The sequence below is a fragment of the Haliotis cracherodii genome, unplaced genomic scaffold (genome assembly GCF_022045235.1).
Source record: "Haliotis cracherodii isolate W230 unplaced genomic scaffold, xgHalCrac1.p SCAF_2, whole genome shotgun sequence".
Taxonomy (NCBI): Eukaryota; Metazoa; Mollusca; class Gastropoda; order Lepetellida; family Haliotidae; genus Haliotis; species Haliotis cracherodii.
The window spans coordinates 23353774-23381490 of record NW_027266275.1 but is presented as its reverse complement, the minus strand read 5'-3'; the positions used below and the strand labels follow the sequence as shown (position 1 = coordinate 23381490).

The following is a 27717-nucleotide window of genomic DNA, read 5'->3' as shown; positions in this document are numbered from 1 at the left end:
GATTATTTTAGCTATACATCTGCATCAAGTCATGCAAAAGTGATAGAAAGAAAAAAAGACTCGACATGTCCAATAGTTTTATAACACTATCTTTACAATTAGCCATTTCAGCTTGCCCTAAAAGGACCATTGTGTATTATACACCGCGATAATTAATGCCCTCACATTGGATGATCTAACAATCGAATATGATAAATCCTAACAAGTTTTAGATAATATAGGTGGCTATTATTGTTATTATTATTTTATTTAACCTATTGTTATTAAACGTGTGCAACTATTTCCTCTACTACCTCCACCATGTAAGACTGTTTTACGGTTACGTATATTTATAACAGTAAATAAAAAAGTACGGTCCAAGGGGAGTAACTCTAATTACACAGAGGGCGCCTGTATCCAAGATGGCGACATCACTTGGAAAACAACGTCGTCACAGGATGTTGAACATTTATGATCGTCTACACAATTTTGAACTTGTTTGTTGTTGAATTACTTAAGTAATCGACCTCAATCACTCAGAATGTTTAACAAACCGAAGAGCTGGCTTACACAGGCCATTTGGAAACCGAAAAATCTTCATTCTTTAGATCATCTCAAGTGAGTGGCTTTGCTTTTCCTGTCACAGCAACTGAAGATTGTAAATATATATGTATATATAGTCAGATGACCTAGACATGTGTCCGTTGCTCACTCTTACTGTTATTCAGGCAAGATTGTTTTTTGCAGAGTTTGGATAGATACATATATTGATAATTGTTTTTTTAGTTATCTGTCTCATCTGCTTTTACAGTCATACAGATCTATCTGTTGTCAATTTACTCATTGGTCTTTTGTGTTTCATAGCCGTGACAGTGGGTTACCGATTTAAACCTAAGACTTAACGTTAGCATTTAACTTGAATAATACACTTTCTTGCTAGTTTGGGTGCATTCTATGATTATGGAATGACAATACATGGTTAGAACTTAACACTACACCGCTAGCCTGGGGCTAGTCAAATTCCTGCGGGCGAATACAAATTTCCAATTTTCCCCTTTATTTTAATATTACAAGGGCATGTTATCTTTTCCCGGGCTAGTAAAGCTTTTGAGTTCAGTTTTCACCGTTCAATCTCAGCAATAGTTCACTGTGGTAAACATGGTAAAGTATACTTGGTTGTCAGAGGATGAAGCATATGGCAGGGCACACCTTCAGCTAGACACCTGAGAACTATGACAAAGTCCCAACACATCAGAAATTATAATGCAAACATGCACTTATGTTGTTTGTCATGTTTTACCTCAAATGCAAAAAGCAAAGGGAAAGTCAAAATAGGGATGCTAGTGACACTGTAAGAGTGTAAGGGAGAACCATTGATAATGATTGGAAAAAACTATCTGCAGTCACTACAATCATGCCAACAGGGACGTTTTTTTGTGAAAGGTACAACTGGGACTGTTTTCATCAGTGATCTAACCTTCCCTATGTTGTATAAATTTACTTTTAATATCATGTTTACAATTTTCTGTGTACAGTAACTGTATCAGTCATTTCATTGTTATCCATCATAATGGCTTCCTGAAAGATGTGGAAATATGGTATTTTTTGTCGATAAGTACGATCCTAATTTGGTCCTTGTTTACAGAATGCTAATTAGAGAGTCTAGACATAACACTGACACCCATTGATCCATTAATTAGGTCATTGTGCATGTTGTTCAGGCTGTACTTACCACACGCTAACCAAGCTTATGTAGCTGTGTATTTAATACGTTGCTGGTCAGTGCTTCAGATTGGTTCACTTTCGAGTACATTGACTGATTGTCATCCAAAATGTCCTGAAAGAAAAAAGATAAAGATTTAGAATGATGTCCTGTCAAAAGTGGATAATCTTGTGACCTTGTCCTTTTGCCAGTCTCCATCTTATCATGCTTATGCCAATGGCAATAACAATAAGGATGCTGCATTTATTATCTCTTATCATGTTTAGCATGTTTAGAGTATTGATCCCAGTGTATGGTAATGTGACAACTACACCTACTAGTCCTTATAACATGTATAATGATAACTTATAGCAAAACTCTTAAAAATGGCAAATTTCTTGTCCTCCTTAGGATACCTCAACTTTTTGGTAGTTTGGCAAGAACTATAGGACTAGGGCCAATATCTAACGCTGCATCACCCCATCAAACCAGAAACTATCAAAGTTGTAGTTTTGAAGCAAATAAGTATACAACATGTACAAGTTACAGTGTTTCAGAGCAGTTCATTTTTATGGATCTTGACAGATTGTTATCCAAATGTCCTGAAGATTTCTTTCAAAGTGAGAATTTTCTTAATGATACAGAGGAATGTTCTTTTTTCAAAGTTAAAATTGATACAGAAGAATGTCCTGTCAAAAAGTGATAACGTTATGACAATGTCCTTATCATGCCGATGCCATGTGCCACGGGCAAAATCCCTGAAGTTCTCATATCCTACATCTTCTATACTGTGTATATGGAATTACAATCTATAAATGGGAACTTGGGGACTCAGGATCCGAGCACTTGACCTGCATGACCTGATACTTGAAACGGACATTGCTACATGAGGCCTGCGATAGAATGTCATGTAAGGACTTTGCCTTCATGGTGGTTGAATATCATGTCACACTGAATCATGTGGTCTAATGATACCCTAAGCTGTGAGAAGTGTGACCCAGATTATGGGGTTCACATGTCTGAAGTGTCTCCACATAGGGAGGCCTTGCTCCATAATCAATTATGTTTCAAACAAGTGCAAATTACTAACGCCATGCATTTTGCTTAACATGGTAGAATATTCCTATGGTTGGTTGGTTGGTTGGTTGGTTGGTTTTGTTGTTTTACACTGCACTCAGCAATATTCCAGCTATATGACGGCGGTCTGTAAATAATCGAGACCGGACAATCCAGTGATTAATATCATGAGCATCGATCCACGCAATTGGGATCGATGACATGCATCAACCATGTCAGCGAGCCTGACCAACCGATCCAGTTATTCGCCTTTTACGACAAGCATAGTCGCCTTTTACAGCAAGCATTGGTTGCTGAATACCTATTCTACCCCAGAATCTTCACGGGTAGAATATTCCTATGGAGTGGCATCTGGATATTTACCAGTATAACCATGATGACACAGTTTGATGTTAAGACTGAAAGTCAAAGATCCTTGACACAACCCTAATTTTTAAAATTTAAGTTTTAGTGATCCCTAATTTCAATTGCTGTAGCAGGGAGCCTCAGGGATCATGGGACCTTTTTTTATTTAAGTAATGGCTGCTGGTTCAGTCATGAGCCGTTGATTTCATACCCTGTTGTTATCTAGGGTTTTAAACTAAGTGCCTGTGGTGGCAAATTGGGAATATGCATTTTGTTCAGCCCAAAATTACATTCAGAGGTATTTCAATTGCTTGAGAAGCATTCCTTGGAAGTTTACAAATGACAAAGTAGACACAATTTATGCATAACATGTTCTTTGATATACTATATATATTGTGCCTACATTGTCAGAGGTATTTCAATAATGTCAAAATATGTCGCATAAGCATAGTTGTGACATATTATATATAAAAACAAATATATTGAGACCTAAATAGGAATATTTACTTTTTTTATCAACATTTTCTGCAGACTCGGGGCTAAATATCAGTCTCTGAAAATGCCTAGTTAACTCCTGGAATGTGGCCACATGGTGAGCCGGGTTAGAATAGGTCTTCAGTAACACATGCTTACCGTATGAGGCGACTATGCTTGTCGTAAGAGGCGATTGACAGGATCGAGTGGTAGAGGCTCGCTGAATCCCAATTGCGGAGATCAATGGTCATGATGTCAATCACTGGATTGCCTGGTCCAGACTTGATTTACAGACTACCATCATAAAGCTGGAATATTGCTGAGTGTGGTGTTGAACAACAAACAAACAAAACACAGCTGTGGACTTGGCCCTTGCTTTCTGAAGTTTTTTTAGGAATAAATTTAATACACTTCTATTAAGAAGTGTTGCCCTACAAAGCCATTTGATGTAACTGGTATGCAATTATATATATTGTAAACTGTGGCACATTCAACATCAACATCCAGAATCAGTCTATCTTGAATATTCTGCCCAGAGACTAAAGGTCAGTGGTTTGATTCCCAGGCCGCCTATTAAAACAAGACTGTCAGTTCAGGTCAGAGTCAATATACTTTGTCCAAGTGGGATATGCATGTCAAACTGTGGCATGGTATCTCAATGGCTTTAGTCCGTACTGTAACTATTACAAGCAGCCACACATGCATGACATGCATGCATGTCAATATACCATTGCAATAATCTTTGAACATGACAACTTTAAACCCCTTTTCATTTCACCTGTTTTGAATTTAGCAAGTACCACAATACATTGCTCTTTTAGCTTTTGGCGCATCTCTGAAACTATTGGCTCTGTGAAGTTGTATCCTGTGCATGGATGATGATCCCAGTGATGGTGGGATGTCATTGCTTCCCAACATACCCAATTTTGACATAGCTGAATAGCATAGTGTGTTACAGATCCTCATGGGTTCATTTGTCACTAAACTGGTTTAGTTTTGTATATTTTTCAGTGGTTTGTTTTCAGGCCATATTTGATAGTTTATCATGCTTGTTGAGAACAGTTTCATGTTACAATTATTGAGAATGAAATCAGACTTGCCCAGCTTGGAGATGTGTCTTGTGTAACATGCTGTGCCTTGTCTTCCCACAGGTTCCTGTACACAGTGCTGTGTAAGAACCAGGCGATCACCGACTACAATCGAGGGCTCCTTATCGAGACTCTTCGCTCCATATCCGAGATCCTCATCTGGGGGGACCAGAATGACAGCTGTGTCTTTGAGTAAGAAATCAATACTGCAATTACATAAGTTGAAACTCATTTCTTGCATGTTCCAAGCCCTACTGTGTCTCATCAACTTCTACTTGACTAAAGACACCTAGAGCCAGTGCAGACAATCTTCCTGAACCTACAGCTCTGCTGTGATAACTTCCTAGTGATCAGAAAAAATATAACTGTAATTGCTGAGTAATTGTTGTCAATGCAATATGCTGACTCAGCTTCTGCCATACAGAATGCATTGCTGATCTAGCACTTCTGTTTGTGCAGCATACCCAGTTTGGGCATTCAAAAAGATGTTCCAATTTTACAAATTACAGTTTTCAAAATTAACGTGATTAACTTACTAGATTTGCAAATGATCTTTTTACATTTTTTAACAAAATTCTGCCTGCAGAACTGAAATAGCTGAAACTGAAATAGTGGATAAAAGCCAAAGGTTTCACCAGTTTTATAATCGTGTCAATTTGAACAAAATTATTGGTCATGTTAGAATGGGTAGGGTCATAAAACATCATGGAAATGGTTTGTGGCAAATTTACAGCAGACATTTAACTGTTTGAAGTGAGTATGCCATGTGATTGAATTGTGTGTGTCATATGTGAAGTATGTCCTGTGTTTGTAGTGAGTATGTCCTGTTTTTGAGGGGAGTATGTCCTGTGTTCGAGGTATGTCATGCATTTGAAGTGAATATGTCCTGTGTTTGTAGTGAGTATGTCCTGTGTTCGAGGTATGTCAAGCATTTGAAGTGAATGTGTCTTGTGTTTGAAATGAGTATGTCATATGTTTGAAGTATGTCCTGTGTTTGAAGGAGTATGTCCTGTGTTTCGAAGTATGTCATGCATTTGAATTGAGCGTTTCATGTGTTCAAAGCATTTCATGTGTTTGAAGTATGTATGTCCTCTGTTTGAAGTGATTATGTTATATGTATGAAGTATGTTATATGTTTGAAGTATCTCCTGTGTTTGTAATATGTCCTGTGTTTGAAGTGAGTATGATATATGTTTGTAGTGAGTATGTCCTGTGTTTGAAGTATGTTATCTGTTTGAAGTGAGTATGTTCTGTGTTTGAAGTGAGTATGTCATATGTTTGAAGTGAGTATGTCATGTTTGAAGTGAGTATGTCCTTTGTTGGAAGTATGTCATGTTTGAAGTGAGTATATCCTTTGTTTGAAGTGAGTATGTCCTTTTTTTTGAAGTATGTTGTCTTTGAAGTGAGTATGTCCTGTGTTTGAAGTGAGTATGTCATATGTTTGAAGTGAGTATGTCATGTTTGAAGTGAGTATGTCCTTTGTTGGAAGTATGTCATGCTTGAAGTATGTCCTGTGTTTGAAGTGAGTATGTCCTTTGTTTGAAGTGAGTATGTCATGTGTTTGAAGTGAGTATATCCTTTGTTTGAAGTATGCCATGTTTGAAATTAGTATGTCATGTGTTTGAAGTGAGTATGTCATGTGTTTGAAGTGAGTATATCCTTTGTTTGAAGTGAGTATGTCCTTTTTTTTGAAGTCAGTATGTTGTGTTTGAAGTAAGTATGTCCTGTGTTTGAAGTGAGTATGTCCTGTGTTTGAAGTGAGTATGTCCTGTGTTTGAAGTGAATATGTCATATGTTTGAAGTCAGTATGTCATTTTGACCTTTTAGATTTGACCTCAAAAGTTCACTTCCTGGATACTTTGTGTTTCAGCTTCTTTCTGGAGAAGAACATGTTGTCCTTCTTCCTGCGCTACCTGCAGCAGAAGGGTGGCCGCTACATCTGTGTGCAGCTGCTGCAGACACTCAACATCCTGTTCGAGAACATCAGCAACGAGACATCTCTATGTGAGTGGGAACCCTGTGACACAGAGTGACAGTCACTGACACTCACTCATGCAGTGTGGGGGGGGGGGTGATAATGGCTGATGAGTACTGATAGTTTGTTTGTTTGTTTGTTGTTTAATGCCGTACTCAGCAATATTCAAGCTTCATGATGGCGGTCTGTAAAAAATCAAGTCTGGACCAGACAATCCAGTGATTGACATCATGAGCATCGATCCATGCAATTGGGATACCATGACATGCATCAACCAAGTCAGCGAACCTGACTACCAATCCCGTTAATTGCCTCTTACGACAAGCATAGTCACCTTTTACATTAAGAATGGGTTGCTGAAGACCTATTCTAGTTTTCTACCCCAGATCTTCACGGTTTGAGTATTGATGGAACTTTGATTGGTGACTATGTGGAATGGTTGGATTTAGCTGTGACCTGCCTCATTTTGCCTGACGCATCCTGCTACTATATCAGGCATTGGTGTGTCTTGTCAAGGCATCAGTGTTCCTCTGTGTTAATTCCTTGTATTGTTGTGAATCTTTAGTAATCAGTTGTTTTGTCAATTCATGTAAAACTATTTTGTAGACAAAATAATAATTTCAAAGCACAATGAGGTGACAGAATTTGAAAACTTTGCCTCTTATCCAAACGTCAAATCGATATCCAAAGATCACCAATGTGAAGCTGGTCTAACCTCAGCCTCTGTCATACATGACACACAGCAGGTCCTGCAACCAGGAGGATGTACACAGACATACATGTTGGCGTTTCACTGTAAATGTACTGCTACCTGTGTTGATGTGTGATGATTGTATGTCATCTCTCACTCCTAGATTACCTGTTGTCCAACAACCACATCAACTCCATCATCGTCCACAAGTTCGACTTCTCTGATGAAGAGGTAAGTGTTCACAAAATAACAAGAGATAATGCATTGTTCTCATTTGTTTCTGTTATCACCCAGAGACCCCTCTGTAGTCAGCCCAGGGAACGGAACGCTGGGAATTCGATCCCGGGTAGCGTCATAACTTGCTGACTCATGTTTATGTAAGAGAGATCAACTTTGTTGTCTGCCCCGAAGAGTAGAACGTCGGGGGTTCGATCCCGGTAGCGTCATACCAAAACACCTAAAAGATGGTACTTCTTGTTACCGTTACCCTGTTTGGGGTTCAGTATTGATGGGATAAAATAAGTACTTGGCAGCTTGGAGTCTGTATACTGTCTCTGAGTTGGGTATTCATGTTGAAGATAAAACGAATTGCAGTGGACTAGCACTGTAAACATGATAAATTCGGCATAAGCAGATACACACATATGCACATAACTAGGAAAGTGCGACCCGTGAAGATCCGGGATAGAATAGGTCTTCAGCAACCCATGCTTGCCATAAAAGGCGACTATGCTTGTCGTAAAAGACGACTAACGGAATCGGGTGGTCAGACTCGCCGACTTGGTTGATGCATGTCATTGATCCCAATTGCGCGGATCGATGCTCATTATAATAATGACTGGATTGTCTGGTCCAGATTCGATTATTTACAGACCGCCGTCATATAGCTGGAATATTGCTGAGTGCGGCGTAAAACAACAAACCAACCAACTAGGAAAGTGCAATAATCTGGAATGCAGTGTTAACCCAATTTCGCCTCACCTTACCTTAAATATATTTATTGTTTAACTTGGAGTATGTTAACCTAGCATGTGCAATGAACAGCAGGTGAAAATACAGTCATGAGAAGAGGATACTGTCTTTCCTCTCGAGAATGTTCGAGTGAGTGAGTGAGTTGTGTTTAACGCCTCTTTTAACAGTATTCCAGTTATATCACGGTGTGTCAGCTTAATCAGGAAAGCCCGAAGTGATGCAGGTCTCAGACGTTTACCACTTTGGTGAAACCCCAATGCATGGGTATGGTGCTGACAAACCTAGAAACATAATCGGGGCGAAGCGGGATTCGAACCCACAATCATAGGTTTCTGGCGTGCCCAAGGGACGCAACTCTGCACAGCTAATCGCAGCGCCTTAGACGACTGGGCCACCATTGCCCCCGAGAATGTCTGAGGTGTAATAGAACCACATTACACAATGCTTGTTACAGTTCACCATGGACCATTTAAACATTGAGTGTAGAGAAATGATACAGCATGTATACTGTGGTTTGATGCTGCCACTGTGTTACTGGTTTGCCTGCACCAGGCCCAGACTGACATTTAACAGACACTGGTGACTGTCTCCCACTGTTAAATGTTGTTCCTTGTTTGTGCAGGTGATGGCCTACTATATCTCCTTCCTCAAGACCCTGTCGCTCAAACTCAACAGGCACACTATCCACTTCTTCTACAACGAAGTAAGTTGAAGTTTTGTAATCAAATTTTGTTCATTTTGTCATTTTTAAAAGCAAACAGCGAAAACCATTCCATGTAGTGTTAAAACTTGTTATTAAGACTACCTAATTAAGCTCCCGGAACTGCAGATAAACTTTATCCTTTATTACGTCATGATGTTTGATTTAGGCATTATATATTTGTTATTTGTGCAAATAGTTGTCTCCTGATTTAATGCATTTATATTTTGTCTCATCTTTCAGTGGACTGCTTGGGTTTCATGTTATTTTGGGGGCAGTGAGGTGGCCTAGTGGTTCATGCATTCGCTCGTCATGATGAAGACCCGGGTTTGATTCCCCACTTGGGTACAATGTGTGAAACCCATCTCTGGTGTCCCCCGCCGTGACATTGCTGGAATATTGCTAAAAGCAGCATAAACCATAGTCACTCAGTTGGGTTGGTCTGTCTGTTTAAGATCAAGGGATGTTTTGAATGGGAGTGTACCTACCCAATGTGTAGAAGTAGTGTCAAGATGCCCAAGTAACATTACTTGAATGGTGTCTGTAATCTGTATAACATCCAGTTTCCCTTTTTGTCGCAGCATGTGGTGTAGCTGTGTGTTGAAGGTGCTCACATGTTCTCTGTTTTTCGTACAAGATGGTGTTGAAGGGGCTCACATGTTCCCTGTTTGTCGATGAAGCCCATTTCTGGTGTCCCCCGCTGTGATATTGCTGGAATATTGCAAAAAGCGGCGTAAAACCATACTCACTCACTCACCCTGTTTGTCGCAGCAGGTGGTGTAGCTGTGTGTTGAAGGTACTCACATGTTCTCTGTATGTCTCAGCAGGTGGTGCAGCTGTGTGTTGAGGGTACTCACATGTGCTCTGTTTGTAGCAGCAGGTGGTGCAGCTGTGTGTTGATGGTGCTCACATGTCCTCTGTTTGTAGCAGCAGGTGGTGTAGCTGTGTGTTGAAGGTACTCACATGTTCTCTGTATGTCGCAGCAGGTGGTGCAGCTGTGTGTTGAGGGTACTCACATGTTCTCTGTTTGTCGCAGCAGGTGGTGCAGCTGTGTGTTGAAGGTACTCACATGTTCTCTGTTTGTAGCAGCAGGTGGTGTAGCTGTGTGTTGAAGGTACTCACATGTTCTCTGTTTGTCGCAGCAGGTGGTGCAGCTGTGTGTTGAAGGTACTCACATGTTCTCTGTTTGTCGCAGCAGGTGGTGCAGCTGTGTGTTGAAGGTACTCACATGTTCTCTGTTTGTAGCAGCAGGTGGTGCAGCTGTGTGTTGAAGGTACTCACATGTTCTCTGTTTGTAGCAGCAGGTGGTGCAGCTGTGTGTTGAAGGTACTCACATGTTCTCTGTTTGTAGCAGCAGGTGGTGCAGCTGTGTGTTGAAGGTACTCACATGTTCTCTGTTTGTAGCAGCAGGTGGTGTAGCGGTGTGTTGAAGGTACTCGCATGTTCTCTGTATGTCGCAGCAGGTGGTGCAGCTGTGTGTTGAAGGTACTCACATGTTCTCTGTTTGTCGCAGCAGGTGGTGCAGCTGTGTGTTGAGGGTACTCACATGTTCCCTGTTTGTTCCAGCACACAAATGACTTTGCCTTGTACACAGAAGCAATAAAGTTCTTTAACCACTCGGAGACCATGGTCAGGATAGCAGTGCGAACCATCACGCTCAATGTCTTCAGAGGTAGGCAGGGTTAACACTACTACTCAAAAAACACTTACCAGTATCATCATTTTGTTGTGATGAGCATGTATTTTCAAATGTTCAAGTTCTTTCTTCATCAGTGGCCATGAGGCCAGTATATTTTAGAATTAAAGAGTCTTTGTTTAATCCTTTGTAGTTGATGATAAGGCCATGCTGCGATATATCCGAGATCGGACAGCTGCACCGTACTTCTCCAACTTAGTGTGGTTCATTGGTCAGCATATACTTGACCTTGACCTATGTGTGAGAAATGACTCGGAGTGAGTACACTATTTCATCTTATTTCTTTCTCGTGAAATAAATGTGTTGCTGACATTATCCAACTGGTGGTCTTAAACCTAAAACATTTAATAAACATGGTTGATGTTATGCAGTCACCGAAGTCGTGACCGCCTGTCTGATCTGGTGGCTGAACATCTGGACCACCTCCATTACCTCAACGACATCCTCTGCATCAACATCGATGCCCTGAACGAGGTCCTGACTGACCAGCTCCTCAACCGACTCCTCATCCCGCTCTATGTCTACTCCCTGACCAAGAGGAAGAAGTATGCAGATGTACAGGTGAGACAGGGGTAGAAACTAACTTATTTAGTCCACTAGTCCTTATAATGATAACATGTAGCAAAATGGCAAATGGCAAATTTCTACTAGTCCTTATGATACCTTAACTATTAGGCAGTTTGACAAGGACTATATTACGATTGCCAATTTCTAACGCTATGAGAGAGTCCAGCCTCCTCATCATAGGAACGTGTTTGTTAAAGAGTACAGAGAAATATCAAACGATTCTGCATACTGCATGTGATGGTACATGGATGTGACATTATTATTGATAATCATCCCCGTATTTTTTCAGACGGATAAGAAGCATGTGAGCTCGGTTGTCTCCCTTTTCCTACTGTCACAGGTGAGTTCCATGTTGCTGGAACAGTTGATCAAGCCTTTTATACTACATTATGTCAGCTTATGTCATCTTTAGTTAACATTGAAAACATTTGGAGGAATGCAGGTCATTTTCCAGAGTGCTGTCTCGGACATGTGAATAGGTCTCGCTGACCCGTGAAGATCCGGGGTAGGATAGGTATTCAGCAACCCATGCTTGCCTAAAAGGCGACTATGCTTGTCGTAAGGGGCGACTGACGGGATCGTTAGGTCAGGCCTGCTGACTTGGTTGATGCATGTCATCATATCCCAATTGCGTGGATCGATGCTCATGATATTAATCACTTCCTTGTCTGGTCCAGACTCGATTATTTACAGACCGCCGTCATATAGCTGAAATATTGCTGAGTGCGGCGTTAAACAACAAACCAACCAACCAACTAAATTAGTTGAACAAGTAACTTTTGAAATGGTTGAGAGATGCATATTTCAGTATGTGCTTACTTGGCAGTGTATGGTTTTTATGAAACATCCAGATTGTGTTCATTAGACAATGAAATGTAAAACATCACATTCCTCCTGGCTGACTGTGTGTATCGTGCTGGACAGGAGTCGGTTTGATGTTGATAGGTAGTTACGTAACACATAGATCAATGTGGAGATTTTGCAATCTAAAGTTGAAATAGTGTGAATGATCTTTTGTGCCAGATAATTACAAACCTCAATGCAAGCTGTCAATAAGGCTCTGGTGTGGCATGTGTAGCTGGTATGGCCTGACATATTTGGATTTCAATCCCCTGATAGACAGTGAAGACAGTGAAGATTAATCTGGAACCCCAACCTTTCACTAAATTACTGCTGGGAATACAAGTATGCTAAGTGAAATTTCTCTGTATCTAGGATTTGTAAATTACATCTTCCCGAGGCAAGAGCGTTAACTGACTTTAAAAGTCCAGTTTCCACCCTTGCCGAACTAGGCTGGAATTCCTGGGTTCGATCGTAGCGCCACCACTGGCTATTAGGAGTTATGTCCATTCTATTCCTCTCCCATATGGACCAATCAGATTCCACCTCTCGTATCACATGCATTTGCTTCGAACAAAATGGTGGCGCCCAGTCAAGACGATCTGATCGACCATCAAGATCTATTTTGTGATAAACGGTTCTTACGTCGCGTAGTACATCAAAGACGTGAGCACCTTGATTGAAAACATGAAAAGATTTGCAAAATATCTGTTGACGAGTTTGCAAGCGCATGCTTTTCAAAACCTACTATCGACCAAACTCTGCATGACAGTTTACAAACTGGATTTCGATTTCGGTTCGTGATTTTGATTGGACTATGTATAGACTTGTTAGTCCAGCCATAACTCCATAATCCCAGCCTAGTTCGGAAAGGGTGGAAACTGGATTTTCATAGTCAGTTAACTCCCTTGCCTCTGGAAGATGGTAAATTACTGCTGGGAATACAAGTATGCAAAGTGACATCTATGTATCTAGGATTTGTAAATCCTAGATCAAACAAAGAATTTACTTCAACTTGTTTTTGTGTTTATGGAGGTATAAATGTAAAGATGGGTATGCACACAAGACTCTATGTTCACAATGGAAGTTCCGGGAGTGTGTTGAGATGCTGTAAGAGGTGTCTGGTCTGAAGATGATGTTGTTGGTGTTCCAGGTGTTTCTCATCATCCAGTCGCCACCCCTGGTGCAGCAGCTGGCCGAGGTCATCTTCCAGGGGGACATCAGCCTCACTCGTACCGGCAGCCAGCACGACTCCCCTAAACTGGTACGTTACTGTGTTCGTGAACGCCAGAAGCATGGGAGGTAGCATAGCTCACAATATCAATCACTGGTTTGTCTGATCCATACTCGATTATTACAGGCTGCCATCACATGATTCAGCGATAGAAACTAACAGTTTTAGTCCACTAGTCCTGATAATGATTATGTGCAGCAAAACCCTTAAAAATGACTAAATTCAACTTGACCTTACGAGACCTGAACTATTTGGCAGTTTGGCAAGGATGATAGGACAAATGCCAATTTCTATTACTGATGATTGGAATGTTGGTGAGTGTGGCATAAACTAACAAACAAACAAACAAACAGGCAAACACCTGCTTGCTCATGTTGCTTATTTGACTATAAACAGAATCAAAAAGACTTCAGTCGATATTATGTACCAATATTAGAAAAAACTGGCATGGTAGATGGAATGTTTGTTTGTTTGCCAGTATACGGATTATTACCCAACACTATTATTTAGCATTACACAAGAGATAATAGATATTCAATGAAGAGGATTTCGGACTTTCAGAGGATCCGCGAGTTCCGAGCACCGGCAGAATCATTGGAGAAGACCTTGGAGAACAATCGCCCAAAGATCCGGTACGGCCAGGCAGCGGGTGATGAGAGCCATGGACCATCTACTACTGAAGGGAACTCCACCTTCTATCTACAGCGGGACGAGGCAGCTGTAGCTGATGGTGTGTCCACACCCTCCACAGGTAGAATAACATTAGCAGCATTGCTGGCCACGCCTTTTATTGAACACATGCATATGTATCTACCAATGTACCTATGTATCTATCAAGTAAGGGGACATAGAAATATGTATGTCACAAAGTCGTATTGCATCAAGCATGTATTGCATGCGTGTACATTGTAAATTTGTATTCTTATCCCATCTCACACTTTTCACATTTCTTCCTTCTTGTTTCGATCCCACGTGCAAACGTGTTTGAACAAAGTTTCCACCATCTAAAAAACAGTTCACCCGAACAAGTACCAGCATCACCATGGTTACCACCCAAACAAATGGGTGTCACACTATAACCCTGTGCATAGCGACCTTCACGTTGCAGTCATGTGATTGCCTCTGTGCCACATCATTCTCTTTATCACCACATGTGACGTGTACAGAGATTTGAGAGAATCTAGTTTTTTGTTTTTTTTGCGGGATTCCCTTCAACATCATCTAGATTACATACATGATCTGAGGGATAATGGACAAGGACAGTTCTGTTCTCCTGGTATGTCGGAAATGTTGCTGTATTCCATCCACCAGGAGCACCTCCATTTTCTTCGGTTTGCTCCCATGCTCCCGTTTGGAATTTCTTTGGCCCTGTGGCTCTTTACCCTCATTACCAAGCCCATCACAGAGTTCCTGCACATCCGAGGGACTGTGTTTGAGTCCTATATAGACGACTGCATTCAGGCAAATGAAGACCCAGACCGAAACGTCCTCCAGCACCATCTCGAGGTTAAGCAAAGCCTTCTTAATCAACTCGGGTAACTCATCAACATAGCCAAGTCCAAGACGACTCTCACTCAACGACTCCAGTTCATCGGGGCACTCTTCAATACCCTCCTCAGGAAGATGTTCTTTGTTCCGGACCGTTGGCTGAAGATATCACATCTCCTGACATGGCACTCAGACAGCCTGCTACGTCAACAGCTCCTCAGTCTTCTGACATCATCTCAAGCCCCACACTATGACGGTTCAAGTTCAACTTCGGCAACTTCAGTGCTTTGTCACACCACACATCCAGAACGACGATTGTCAGGTCCTGATCCAACTGCGCCAGGGGCTCTTTGCGGCTGTTCATCCCAACCCTACATATCTCTGTCGATGCATCGACCGTGGGTTTAGGGAGCACACTTAGATGATCTACAGGTGGCAGGGTGTTGGTCTGTCGGAGACAAATGACACCATATCAACAATCTTGAGTTCCTTTCAACAACCTTTGTGTGTAGCATCCATGGGATAAATGCGTAGTGTGTGATAGGATTAATTATAAGTGCTATATGCCCTCCCGACCATCCCCACTTCATAGACCCTCTTGCCTGTAAGCTCTGCAGAATAGAATGATGTGGCAGAGGCAATCACATGATCATATCGTGTAGGTCACTATGCAGGGATTATAGTATATGACCAATTTGTTTGGGTGGTATTTATGGTGATGCTGGGATGTGTTCAGGTGAATTGTTTTATTGAAGCTGGAAACTTTGTTCCCCACCGGATTGAAAGAAAAAGGAAGAAATGCTAAGTGTGAGTTAGGATAAGTATTATTTATGTACAATTTATTGTAAAATTTACAGGCAAAAACAATATGTCACAATTATCATTCCTTCATTACATACAATTAACATTTTGGGGGTAGACAAAAGTATGGAACAGGTGGGGTAAATAGTAAAATTTGTGGTGAAGTGAGTTTGTTATCAAGTCAGGTATGTCTTTCATGATCATGAAACCCTGTGGGGATTCCGGGTTGGAATTTCAGACGTATCACTGCAGAATTGGTCCCCAGCAACTTGGTTCATAGTATGTCCTCATACCCCAACCGCATGGATTTTTTCTCACAATTTTGATGACTGGATTGTCTAGTCCAGACATGAGTATTTACAAACAACTTTTAGGTAGTTGCAATCTTGCCGAGTGTGGTGTTAAACAATAATGAAACAAACATGATCATGAGTACTATATCAAGTATGACACTGTTGTTGACCATCTGTAATTGTAGAGGGAGCTCTGAGCCCGAGCAGTGAGATCTACTCTGGGGACACCGACATCTCTAGCCCAAACCAGAACTCCACTGACGAGGAGAAGCTTGTGCAGAGGATGGGGATAGTCTCAGGCAGCATTTCCGAGAGGCAGCAGGCAGCCTTCACACTCGAGAACAGGTGCTCTCTTCTGTCTGTAACATCACTGTAGTGTGTTCCTGTATTGTGTGTGTAGGACAGAATACATCCCCAGTGTCCCATCACTGTAGTATGTTCCTGTATTGTGTGTGTAGGACAGAATACGTCCCCAGTGTCCCATCACTGTAGTATGTTCCTGTTTTATGTGTGTATGAACAGAATAGGTTCCCAGTGTCCCATCACTGTAGTATGTTCTTGTTTTATGTGTGTATGAACAGAATAGGTTCCCAGTGTCCCATCACTGTAGTATGTTCTTGTTTTATGTGTGTATGAACAGAATAGGTTCCCAGTGTCCCATCACTGTAGTATGTTCTTGTTTTATGTGTGTATGAACAGAATACGTCCCCAGTGTCCCATCACTGTAGTATGTTCCTGTTTTATGTGTGTATGAACAGAATAGGTTCCCAGTGTCCCATCACTGTAGTATGTTCCTGTTTTATGTATGTATGAACAGAATAGGTTCCCAGTGTCCCATCACTGTAGTATGTTCCTGTTTTATGTGTGTATGAACAGAATAGGTTCCCAGTGTCCCATCACTGTAGTATGTTCTTGTTTTATGTGTGTATGAACAGAATAGGTTCCCAGTGTCCCACCACTGTAGTATGTTCCTGTTTTATGTATGTATGAACAGAATAGGTTCCCAGTGTTCTATCACTGTAGTATGTTCCTGTATTGTGTGTGAAAGAACAGAATAGGTTCCCAGTGTCCCATCACTGTAGTATGTTCCTGTATTGTGTGTGTAGGACAGAATACGTCCCCAGTGTCCCATCACTGTAGTATGTTCCTGTATTGTGTGTGTAGGACAGAATACGTCCCCAGTGTCCCATCACTGTAGTATGTTCTTGTTTTATGTGTGTATGAACAGAATAGGTTCCCAGTGTCCCATCACTGTAGTATGTTCCTGTTTTATGTGTGTATGAACAGAATAGGTTCCCAGTGTCCCATCACTGTAGTATGTTCCTGTTTTATGTATGTATGAACAGAATAGGTTCCCAGTGTCCCATCACTGTAGTATGTTCCTGTATTGTGTGTGTAGGACAGAATACGTCCCCAGTGTCCCATCACTGTAGTATGTTCTTGTTTTATGTGTGTATGAACAGAATAGGTTCCCAGTGTCCCATCACTGTAGTATGTTCCTTTTTTATGTGTGTATGAACAGAATAGGTTCCCAGTGTCCCATCACTGTAGTATGTTCCTGTTTTATGTGTGTATGAACAGAATAGGTTCCCAGTGTCCCATCACTGTAGTATGTTCCTGTTTTATGTATGTATGAACAGAATAGGTTCCCAGTGTCCCATCACTGTAGTATGTTCCTGTATTGTGTGTGTAGGACAGAATACGTCCCCAGTGTCCCATCACTGTAGTATGTGCCTGTATTGTGTGTGAAAGAACAGAATACGTCCCCAGTGTCCCATCACTGTAGTATGTTCCTGTATTGTGTGTGTAGGACAGAATACGTCCCCAGTGTCCCATCACTGTAGTATGTTCCTGTATTGTGTGTGTAGGACAGAATACGTCCCCAGTGTCCCATCACTGTAGTATGTTCCTGTTTTATGTGTGTATGAACAGAATAGGTTCCCAGTGTCCCATCACTGTAGTATGTTCCTGTTTTATGTGTGTATGAACAGAATAGGTTCCCAGTGTCCCATCACTGTAGTATGTTCCTGTTTTATGTGTGTATGAACAGAATAGGTTCCCAGTGTCCCATCACTAGATGATGTGCCTGTATTGTGTGTGAAAGAACAGAATACGTCCCCAGTGTCCCATCACTGTAGTATGTTCCTGTATTGTGTGTGTAGGACAGAATACGTCCCCAGTGTCCCATCACTGTAGTATGTTCTTGTTTTATGTGTGTATGAACAGAATAGGTTCCCAGTGTCCCATCACTGTAGTATGTTCCTGTATTGTGTGTGTAGGACAGAATACGTCCCCAGTGTCCCATCACTGTAGTATGTTCCTGTATTGTGTGTGTAGGACAGAATACGTCCCCAGTGTCCCATCACTGTAGTATGTTCCTGTTTTATGTGTGTATGAACAGAATAGGTTCCCAGTGTCCCATCACTAGATGATGTGCCTGTATTGTGTGTGTAGGACAGAATAGGTCCCCAGTGTCCCATCACTGTAGTATGTTCTTGTTTTATGTGTGTATGAACAGAATAGGTTCCCAGTGTCCCATCACTGTAGTATGTTCCTGTTTTATGTGTGTATGAACAGAATAGGTTCCCAGTGTCCCATCACTAGATGATGTGCCTGTATTGTGTGTGAAAGAACAGAATACGTCCCCAGTGTCCCATCACTGTAGTATGTTCCTGTATTGTGTGTGTAGGACAGAATAGGTTCCCAGTGTCCCATCACTGTAGTATGTTCTTGTTTTATGTGTGTATGAACAGAATAGGTTCCCAGTGTCCCATCACTGTAGTATGTTCCTGTTTTATGTGTGTATGAACAGAATAGGTTCCCAGTGTCCCATCACTAGATGATGTGCCTGTATTGTGTGTGAAAGAACAGAATACGTCCCCAGTGTCCCATCACTGTAGTATGTTCCTGTATTGTGTGTGTAGGACAGAATACGTCCCCAGTGTCCCATCACTGTAGTATGTTCCTGTTTTATGTGTGTATGAACAGAATAGGTTCCCAGTGTCCCATCACTAGATGATGTGCCTGTATTGTGTGTGTAGGACAGAATAGGTCCCCAGTGTCCCATCACTGTAGTATGTTCTTGTTTTATGTGTGTATGAACTGAATAGGTTCCCAGTGTCCCATCACTAGATGATGTGCCTGTTTTATGTGTGTATGAACAGAATAGGTTCCCAGTGTCCCATCACTAGATGATGTGCCTGTATTGTGTGTGTAGGACAGAATACGTCCCCAGTGTCCCATCACTATAGTGTGTTCCTGTTTTATGTGTGTATGAACAGAATAGGTTCCCAGTGTCCCATCACTGTAGTATGTTCTTGTTTTATGTGTGTATGAACAGAATACGTCCCCAGTGTCCCATCACTGTAGTATGTTCTTGTTTTATGTGTGTATGAACAGAATAGGTTCCCAGTGTCCCATCACTGTAGTATGTTCTTGTTTTATGTGTGTATGAACAGAATAGGTTCCCAGTGTCCCATCACTGTAGTATGTTCTTGTTTTATGTGTGTATGAACAGAATAGGTTCCCAGTGTCCCATCACTGTAGTATGTTCCTGTTTTATGTGTGTATGAACAGAATAGGTTCCCAGTGTCCCATCACTAGATGATGTGCCTGTATTGTGTGTGAAAGAACAGAATACGTCCCCAGTGTCCCATCACTGTAGTATGTTCTTGTTTTATGTGTGTATGAACAGAATAGGTTCCCAGTGTCCCATCACTGTAGTATGTTCCTGTTTTATGTGTGTATGAACAGAATAGGTTCCCAGTGTCCCATCACTGTAGTATGTTCCTGTTTTATGTGTGTATGAACAGAATAGGTTCCCAGTGTCCCATCACTGTAGTATGTTCCTGTTTTATGTGTGTATGAACAGAATAGGTTCCCAGTGTCCCATCACTGTAGTATGTTCCTGTTTTATGTGTGTATGAACAGAATAGGTTCCCAGTGTCCCATCACTGTAGTATGTTCTTGTTTTATGTGTGTATGAACAGAATAGGTTCCCAGTGTCCCACCACTGTAGTATGTTCTTGTTTTATGTGTGTATGAACAGAATAGGTCCCCAGTGTTCTATCACTGTAGTATGTTCCTGTATTGTGTGTGAAAGAACAGATTAGGTCCCCAGTGTCCCATCACTGTAGTATGTTGCCATTTCATGACCCTAGGAACAGAATAGGTTGTTGTGTTGTCATATTGTCACCTATTTAAAACAACAACAGACAATTTTAGGATTTTTATCAATTTTTGAATGGACTCTGTTCTGTTCTCATATAAAATTTGACTAATTTGAAATGCAGGCCACTTGTTTGCCTGGGTTAGTCTTGAATATTCAAATATCATCATGATGTAACTGGAAGTCTGGTATAATGGTGACTTGACTATGTTGACATAACACAACATACTTTCTGTTGTGCTTGTAGGACACATGAACTTCTGTCATAAGGGGCTGTTTCACTGGCAGTGTTCAATTGTGACAGTGAACATGATGGATTTGCTTATTACTCTTGAGTCTCTAGGCACACATTGTTAATGCTGTACCATGTGTGCAGGGGCAGTCGGGTAGCCTAGTGGTTAAAGCGTCCACTCGTCACGCCAAAGACCCGGGTTCGATTCCCAAGCATTGGTACAATGTCTGTGCTTGTGATTAGCTGGCATTGTGTATGCTATGTCTTGCCTTATCCATGTGATTTGAACAGTCAACCACTGGCTGTGATGACTTCATATAGTATTACGTAATACACTTTATGGGGCGATGGGGTAGCCTAGTGGTTAAAGCGTTCGCTTGTCATACCAAAGACCTGGGTTTGATTCCCGACATTGGTACAATGTGTGAAGCCCATTTCTGGGTTCCCCAGCAGTGATATTGCTGGAATAGTGCTTAAAGCGACATAAAACCATACTCACTCACTCACTCTTTGTGCAGGCCATACTTGGAGTCGGTGTTCAATGCCCTGGAGTGTACAGAGAATGACTACGCTGCCCTGTTTGCCCTGTGTCTGCTGTTTGCCATGGGCAAGAATGATGGTGAGTTCTGCAGGTTCTGTACCAGAGGCGTGGCGGTCGGGTGGTCTAGTGGTTAAAGCGTTCGCTCGTCACGCCGAAGACCCGGGTTCGATTCCCGACATGGGTACAATGTGTGAAGCCCATATCTGGTGTCCCCCACAGTGATATTGCTGGAATATTGCTAAAAGCGGCGTAAAACCATACTCTTTCACTCACTCACTGTACCAGAGGCTCGGATCCTGTAGCAGGACAGACACCTTGTTGAAAGATACACCCCTTTAGAGGATTAGAAGAGATACTAGTACTCTAGCCCTGAAACTACTGAAAATATAGTCTTGTTTTCTCTGTAATCTAGTTTTGTTACATGCATAAACTTCCACTCAAAATGAGCTGGAGACTTGAGGGAGTTAAATCATGTTTTCTATCTGTTGTAATGTTTTAACTACGTTAATCATGTAAAATCCTGTATGACGTGTGTTTTCCTGCATCTGTATGACAAGTATGTGTATGTGTTGAAGGTATCTCCCAACAGCTACTGGATAGTGTTCTGATGCCCACAGAGAGGTCTGAGGTGGGTACTCCACATGTTGTTGTATGTAAATGCTCTGTTACTTGTTTTTTACAACACAACAACTCAGTGTCAGTATTTCCAGACATATGTGTTGTACGAATGTTGAGAAATCATGATGAATGTTAGAACTACTTCAGGGTGATTCACAGACCCATGAAAATCTGGGGTAGAGTAGGTCTTCAGCAACCCATGCTTGCCGTAATAGGCGACTATGCTTGTCGTAAGAGGTGACTAACGTGATCGGGTGGTCAGGCTCACTGATGTGGTTGATGCATGTCATCGTATCCCAATTGCGTGGATCAATGCTCATGATGTCAATCAGTGGATTGTCTGGTCCAAACTCGATTATTTACAGACCGCCATCATATAGCTGGAATAGTGCAGCGTTAAACAACAAACAAACAAACACAATGCATCACCAGGACCTGTTCCACAAAGTGATCACAGCACTTAGACTGTCACAAGTCAATGGTCAATGTAAAGTATAGGTGTTACAATGTAGCAGGGCCTGGGCTTCCACCATGCTGCAGTATATAAAGTTATTGCATTGCGATGATGTTACAGGCAAAGGACCACTACAACATCGCCCTGGTGGAAAGGCTCATCAGGATCATCACGCTGGCCTGTCAAGCAAGTGAGTGCTTTCTGCACTAGAATCTCAGTTTATTTAATTGAAATAGATTATTGTGGGTGTTGGATTTAAGGATATAGGTTTTTTTGAAAAATTTACCATCTGCCATGAACAAAAAAAGATATGATTAATAGCTATATCAAACTCATGCTATGGTTTACGGGTTGACTGTGTATTTTTTTCGGTTCATTGAGGTATGAATCGAAAAAATGATATGCAAACTGTATGAATCCGCGTAGTGGATTCTTACAAAAGTTTGCACATCGGTTTATGTTCGGAAGAAGGCAGCTGTTAAAAATGACATGGTCAGGTACCACCAGATTCAAACATTAGTTCCATAAGAACAGGAAGACACAGTTGGAAAAATGCTAGTTAGAAATGAAACCCAAAGACATGAATTTGTGGAACCAAGGTGAGCGGGGGAAAAACCAGGCGAGCGAGCCTGCACATTTGCTGTTTCATTCCTCGTCAGCCTTCATCTCCAAGAGTTCTTTTGACAATGAATATGCATGAATTTTAATGTCCTGTGCATGACGATACATGTGAGCAGAAAGGGAATTGCCCCGACTGTGAAGGTGTGATTCCCCGACATTCAGTAGTAAGAAAAGTAGTCTGCCCTGGTGAGCGTGGCTCACTTTTTTACATTCATTGGGAAATGAATGCAATAACACGTGACCTATTCAGCTTTATCAGAATGCAGGAATTTCAATGAACACAACGAAAATTTAATTATAATGTATTGAATGGTTTGGATTTTAAGGGGAGGTAACTCTTGTGATCATAGTAGCCAATGGATCATTCATTTGCAAAGGTGTCATGTTAATAAAATGATGCAGATATGAAAGCAAATGCATCCGTTACGAAGTATAAACTATGTGCAGTATTCAGATTTACTTCTCAATAATCACAGACACATCTTATTACAATTATGATTGTGACCCCTGGTCTGTCGGCGCCCTTCCTCTACCAACCAAATGGCAAACATCTACTACCTGCATCACTTCAGGCCTTTCCCACAATAACCAGACATGCAGTGATGTAACTGAAATAGTGTTCAAAGAACCATTAAACCCAATTATTTCTGGTTTTCCTTCATTGTTCTTCATTGTTTCCTGAACTTGTATGTTGCAGGCAGCAAGGTTCGACTGGCCACACTGCAGCTGAGCATCAAGTTTCTGAGGCAACTGGTGATACAGGAGGGCAAGTCCTTCCTACAGGACCGCCACCTGGCCTGTATAGAGAACGCCAGGGAGTGCAGCACTCAGATGCTGAGGAACTTCTATAAGGTACTTACAGAATAACGTATACCCGTGAAGATCTGTGTTAGAATAGGTCTTCAGCAACCAATGCTTGCCGTAAAAAGCAACTATGCTTGTCGTAAGAGGCGACTAACGGGATCAGGTGGTCAGGCTCGCTGACTTTGTTGATGCAGCCTTAAACAACAAACAAACAAACACACAAAACAGAATAACATATGGGCTTTGAGTTGTGTATAGTTTGTTCTTTCTTTTCAGTTTTTGTTTGTTTTCACTTTATCTATTTTTTGGGAAGTTATTTATTATATTACCCATGGTCTCTTTCCTGAGGAAGTGTAGAAAAATGTTTCCTGATCTCAAGTTGCAATATCAGCTCACTAGTCTATTCTTGGAAGGACTTCACGTAAGATCATTTGTGACATCATGAACAATGGATGTCGTCAGCTTCTAATTTTTGTGACATTTCGTACATATGACATCACTTTGCCATGGGACTCCTCACAAACACTGAAAAAGTGGACCAATCGGAATGAACTTGCCAATCAGAATGAAGCAAATATTATGGGGCTTAGTGAAAATTACTGAATAATGTCAGCTGTATATCCTGATGGAATTATGAGACAGTGTTTTCTAGTCAGAAGAACTCGGAGAGTAACCACCTATTCTTGTTATTGCTACAACTACCGCATGTATTAAATGTTCTGTGTTTATGATAAAAACTAAGGATGATTCTCGCCTACTATTGTTATCAGGGTTATCTGCTGATTAAAATTAAGACTTGATCAGCAAGGACATGAAAATGTCTGAAAACTATTTTCTTACTGTGATTTCTTGGAATTTATTCCTGTATCTTAAAGACTACAGTTGTTTATTATTATTTTTTGTTATTGTTACAGAGTGAAGAAATTTTCTTGGACATGTTTGAAGATGAATACCGGGACATGATGGTAAATGTGAAACATTTTATGTGTTGTCAAAAGGACAATACATTGGATCAGTGTGTCTGACTATACATACACTATAGTATGATGGTAAATGTGAAACATTTTATGTGTTGTCAATAGGACAATACATTGGATCAGTGTTTCTGTCTATACATACACTATAGTATGATGGTAAATGTGAAACATTTTATGTGTTGTCAAAAGGACAATAAGTAAGGGTGAAATGATACACCGATGTTCCGATGCATCGCGATACTTGACCCACGATACGATATACGATACACGTGGCCCCATTTATCGATACGCCACGATACGGAACGCAAATCTCAAGTAAAGCGTTTCCTCGCTATTGTGCCTTTCAATAAACCGCTAACTTGGTTATAGCGCGCGGTAATGCATGGCTCCCCAAAACGTACTTACATTTTTAATAAGCTCAGGTTTTACACCGACATGTTTTTCCCTATCTCAAAAAACATTATCAGCTGATCCCCGCAAGCACATAACACCGGAAATACCTGTCAGCAAATCCAAACTGAAGTACGCAATTAAATACCATTACTATACTATCTTGTTATTAAAACGTGTTCATTATATATCTGGACTTGTGTTTGTAATATATTTTATTAATTTTATTCAAAATTTCATTTAATATTGTTTTCATTAAGTTATGTGAAATCGTGTGTGAAGAGATACTGCAACCACGGTCAGATTACCGCTTTTGACGTATTGAAACGAACTTTAGTTGCTAGAGAATGGATACATATATTAAAATTGCCATACTTTGACTCCTTAAAAGTGACTATGTGTGTGGCAATTTGGCGAATATATGTCAACATAACGTTTTCGCAATCGAAATACATGTAGCACGGGAAGTCCCTAGGGTGAGTGATCAAATTGTACCATACGTAAAAATATCCTGCAACAGCAATCACCAGTACCAAAATGCTACACTTGTGGTTCTTATAATTTGAAATATATATATACATATAGTAAAAGCTGCAACTAAGGTAACACGATATTGGAATATATTATTCCTGATAAAATTCTTTGAAGTTGTATCACCGGTGGAGTACATTAATTATTTTCTGGTGTTTGAACTTTGAATTGTTACTAAGGAAAGTTAGAGAAAGTTCCAACTTCAGTAGTCTTGTTATCATAAAATAATTTTGACTGTTCCAAAATCATGAAAGGTTCAATCTTGACATGCTTTAAGTCTTGTTTTATTTATCATTGCGTATCGAGATACGTATCGTATCGTGACCAGAATATCGAGATGCGTATCGTATCGTGACCTTCCTGTATCGTTGCAGCCCTAACAATAAGTGGGATCAGTGTTTCTGTCTATACATACACTATAGTATGATGGTAAATGTGAAACATTTTATGTGTTGTCAAAAGGACAATAAGTGGGATCAGTGTTTCTGTCTATACATACACTATAGTATGATGGTAAATGTGAAACATTTTATGTGTTGTCAATAGTACAATACGTTGGATCAGTGTTTCTGTCTATACATACACTATAGTATGTATGGTAAATGCGAACCATGTTATGTGTTGTCTATAGGACAATACGTTGGATCAGTGTTTCTGTCTATACATACACTACAGTATGATGGTAAATGCGAACCATGTTATGTGTTGTCAATAGGACAATATGTTGGATCAGTGTTTCTGTCTATACATACCACCATAGTTCATCTTATTTCAAGCTGCAAGCTCCTGCATAGATTCCGTGTCAGAATATAGGTCTGCGTAGTCTTGTTGTAAGAGGCGTCTAAATGTTTGAGGGTCAGACAGAGGGTCAGTGACAAGGTTGAATGCTTGTCATTGTTCCCCAAATGTGTGGTTGGTTGCTCATAATATCAATCACTGGTTACTCTGGCCCAGACTTGAAGCTTCCTATCACTACATGTTACCTGACAACCAACATCACATACAGATGCACATGCATATTGAAGACAATCATTGTTTCATCACATGTGAAAGATGTGAAAGATTATCACAACTCATCATAAAATCTAGCTAACTGATTGGTCAGTCGTCTGAAGAAACCCATACAACTCAGTTACCCAACTAGGATAGATATCATGATGTCAAAACTTTGAATGAGAACTCGCTTACTCATGTTACTTGCCAGGTTACTTGCCAGGTTACTTGCCAGGTTACTATTGATTCTTCAAACTTTGCAGGCCACATTTCCTAAACTATTTTGTGTCTGAAAAAAACCTCTTTGCACTTGTTGGTGCTTGCAGTGATGTGTTTGTTACATATCATATGTCATTAGACCGAGCACAGTATTTACAAGCTGAACATGTGCATACCACTCGCAACCCTCATTCAACTTGTAAGATGATGATCCGGGGTAGAATAGGTCTTCAGCAACCCATGCTTGCCATAAAATGCGACTATGCTTGTCGTAAGAGGCGACAAACAGGATCGGGTGGTCAGGCTTCGCTGACTTGGTTGATGCATGTCATCGTATCCCAATTGCATGGGTTGATGCTCATGATATCAATCACTGGATTGTCTGGTCCAGACTTGATTATTTACAGACCGCCGTCATATAGCTAGAATATTGCTGAGTGCAGCGTTAAACAACAAACAAACAATTGTAAGATGATGTATCTTGCTAATGATGCATGTGACATGTGGCATTGTTTCTTGACCCTAACTGTTGAACCATCTTCTTAACCTGTAGAACCGCCCCTTGAATGTGGAGTACCTGATGATGGACGCCTCCATTCTCCTGCCCCCTCTCGGCACGCCGCTCACTGGCATCGACTTTGACAAGAGGCTCCCGTGTGGGGAGGTGGAGAGGGCTAGAAGAGTAAGTAAACATTTTGGAACAACCAAAGTAACAATCAGGGAGATTGATCTTAGTGCTAAGGTGATCGTAACTCCCATACTTTAACATAAACTTACGACAGTCTTAGTGCTAGGTGATCGTAACTCCCATACCTTAACATAAACTTACAACAGTCTTAGTGCTAAGGTGATCGTAACTCCCATACTTTAACATAAACTTACGACAGTCTTAGTGCTAAGGTGATCGTAACTCCCATACCTTAACATAAACTTACAACAGTCTTAGTGCTAAGGTGATCGTAACTCCCATACTTTAACATAAACTTACGACAGTCTTAGTGCTAAGCTTGTTTTGTACAATGGCTACAGATGTTATAATTGTTTTATTTATGTCTGCGCTTTGTGAATAGCTGGCATAGTGTATTCTATGTTGGGTGTCTTGCCTTGTCCATATGATCTGAACAGTCAGCCACTGGCTGTGATGACTCTATAATACACATTATGGGGCGGTGGGGTAGCCTAGTGGTTAAAGCGTTCGCTTGTCATGCCGAAGGCCCTAGTTCGATTCCCCACATGGTTACAATGTG

At 40.9% G+C, this 27717-nt stretch overlaps 1 protein-coding gene across 1 annotated transcript in view; it reads left to right on the top strand.

The window, feature by feature from the left end:
* Positions 1 to 395: 395 nt before the first annotated feature.
* Positions 396 to 27717, top strand: part of LOC139467660 (protein CLEC16A-like) — a 59683-nt gene continuing 32361 nt past the window's right edge. Inside the window, exons 1-18 of the mRNA XM_071249179.1 lie at positions 396 to 597; positions 4729 to 4857; positions 6536 to 6669; positions 7495 to 7562; positions 8926 to 9006; positions 10570 to 10675; positions 10833 to 10956; positions 11071 to 11260; positions 11556 to 11606; positions 13260 to 13370; positions 13902 to 14091; positions 16108 to 16267; positions 20841 to 20941; positions 21439 to 21491; positions 22056 to 22125; positions 23254 to 23408; positions 24275 to 24325; positions 27024 to 27152. Of these exons, the coding sequence (XP_071105280.1) occupies positions 521 to 597; positions 4729 to 4857; positions 6536 to 6669; positions 7495 to 7562; positions 8926 to 9006; positions 10570 to 10675; positions 10833 to 10956; positions 11071 to 11260; positions 11556 to 11606; positions 13260 to 13370; positions 13902 to 14091; positions 16108 to 16267; positions 20841 to 20941; positions 21439 to 21491; positions 22056 to 22125; positions 23254 to 23408; positions 24275 to 24325; positions 27024 to 27152 (1980 nt within the window). The 5' untranslated portion in view covers positions 396 to 520. The remainder of the gene's footprint in view (positions 598 to 4728; positions 4858 to 6535; positions 6670 to 7494; positions 7563 to 8925; positions 9007 to 10569; positions 10676 to 10832; positions 10957 to 11070; positions 11261 to 11555; positions 11607 to 13259; positions 13371 to 13901; positions 14092 to 16107; positions 16268 to 20840; positions 20942 to 21438; positions 21492 to 22055; positions 22126 to 23253; positions 23409 to 24274; positions 24326 to 27023; positions 27153 to 27717) is intronic.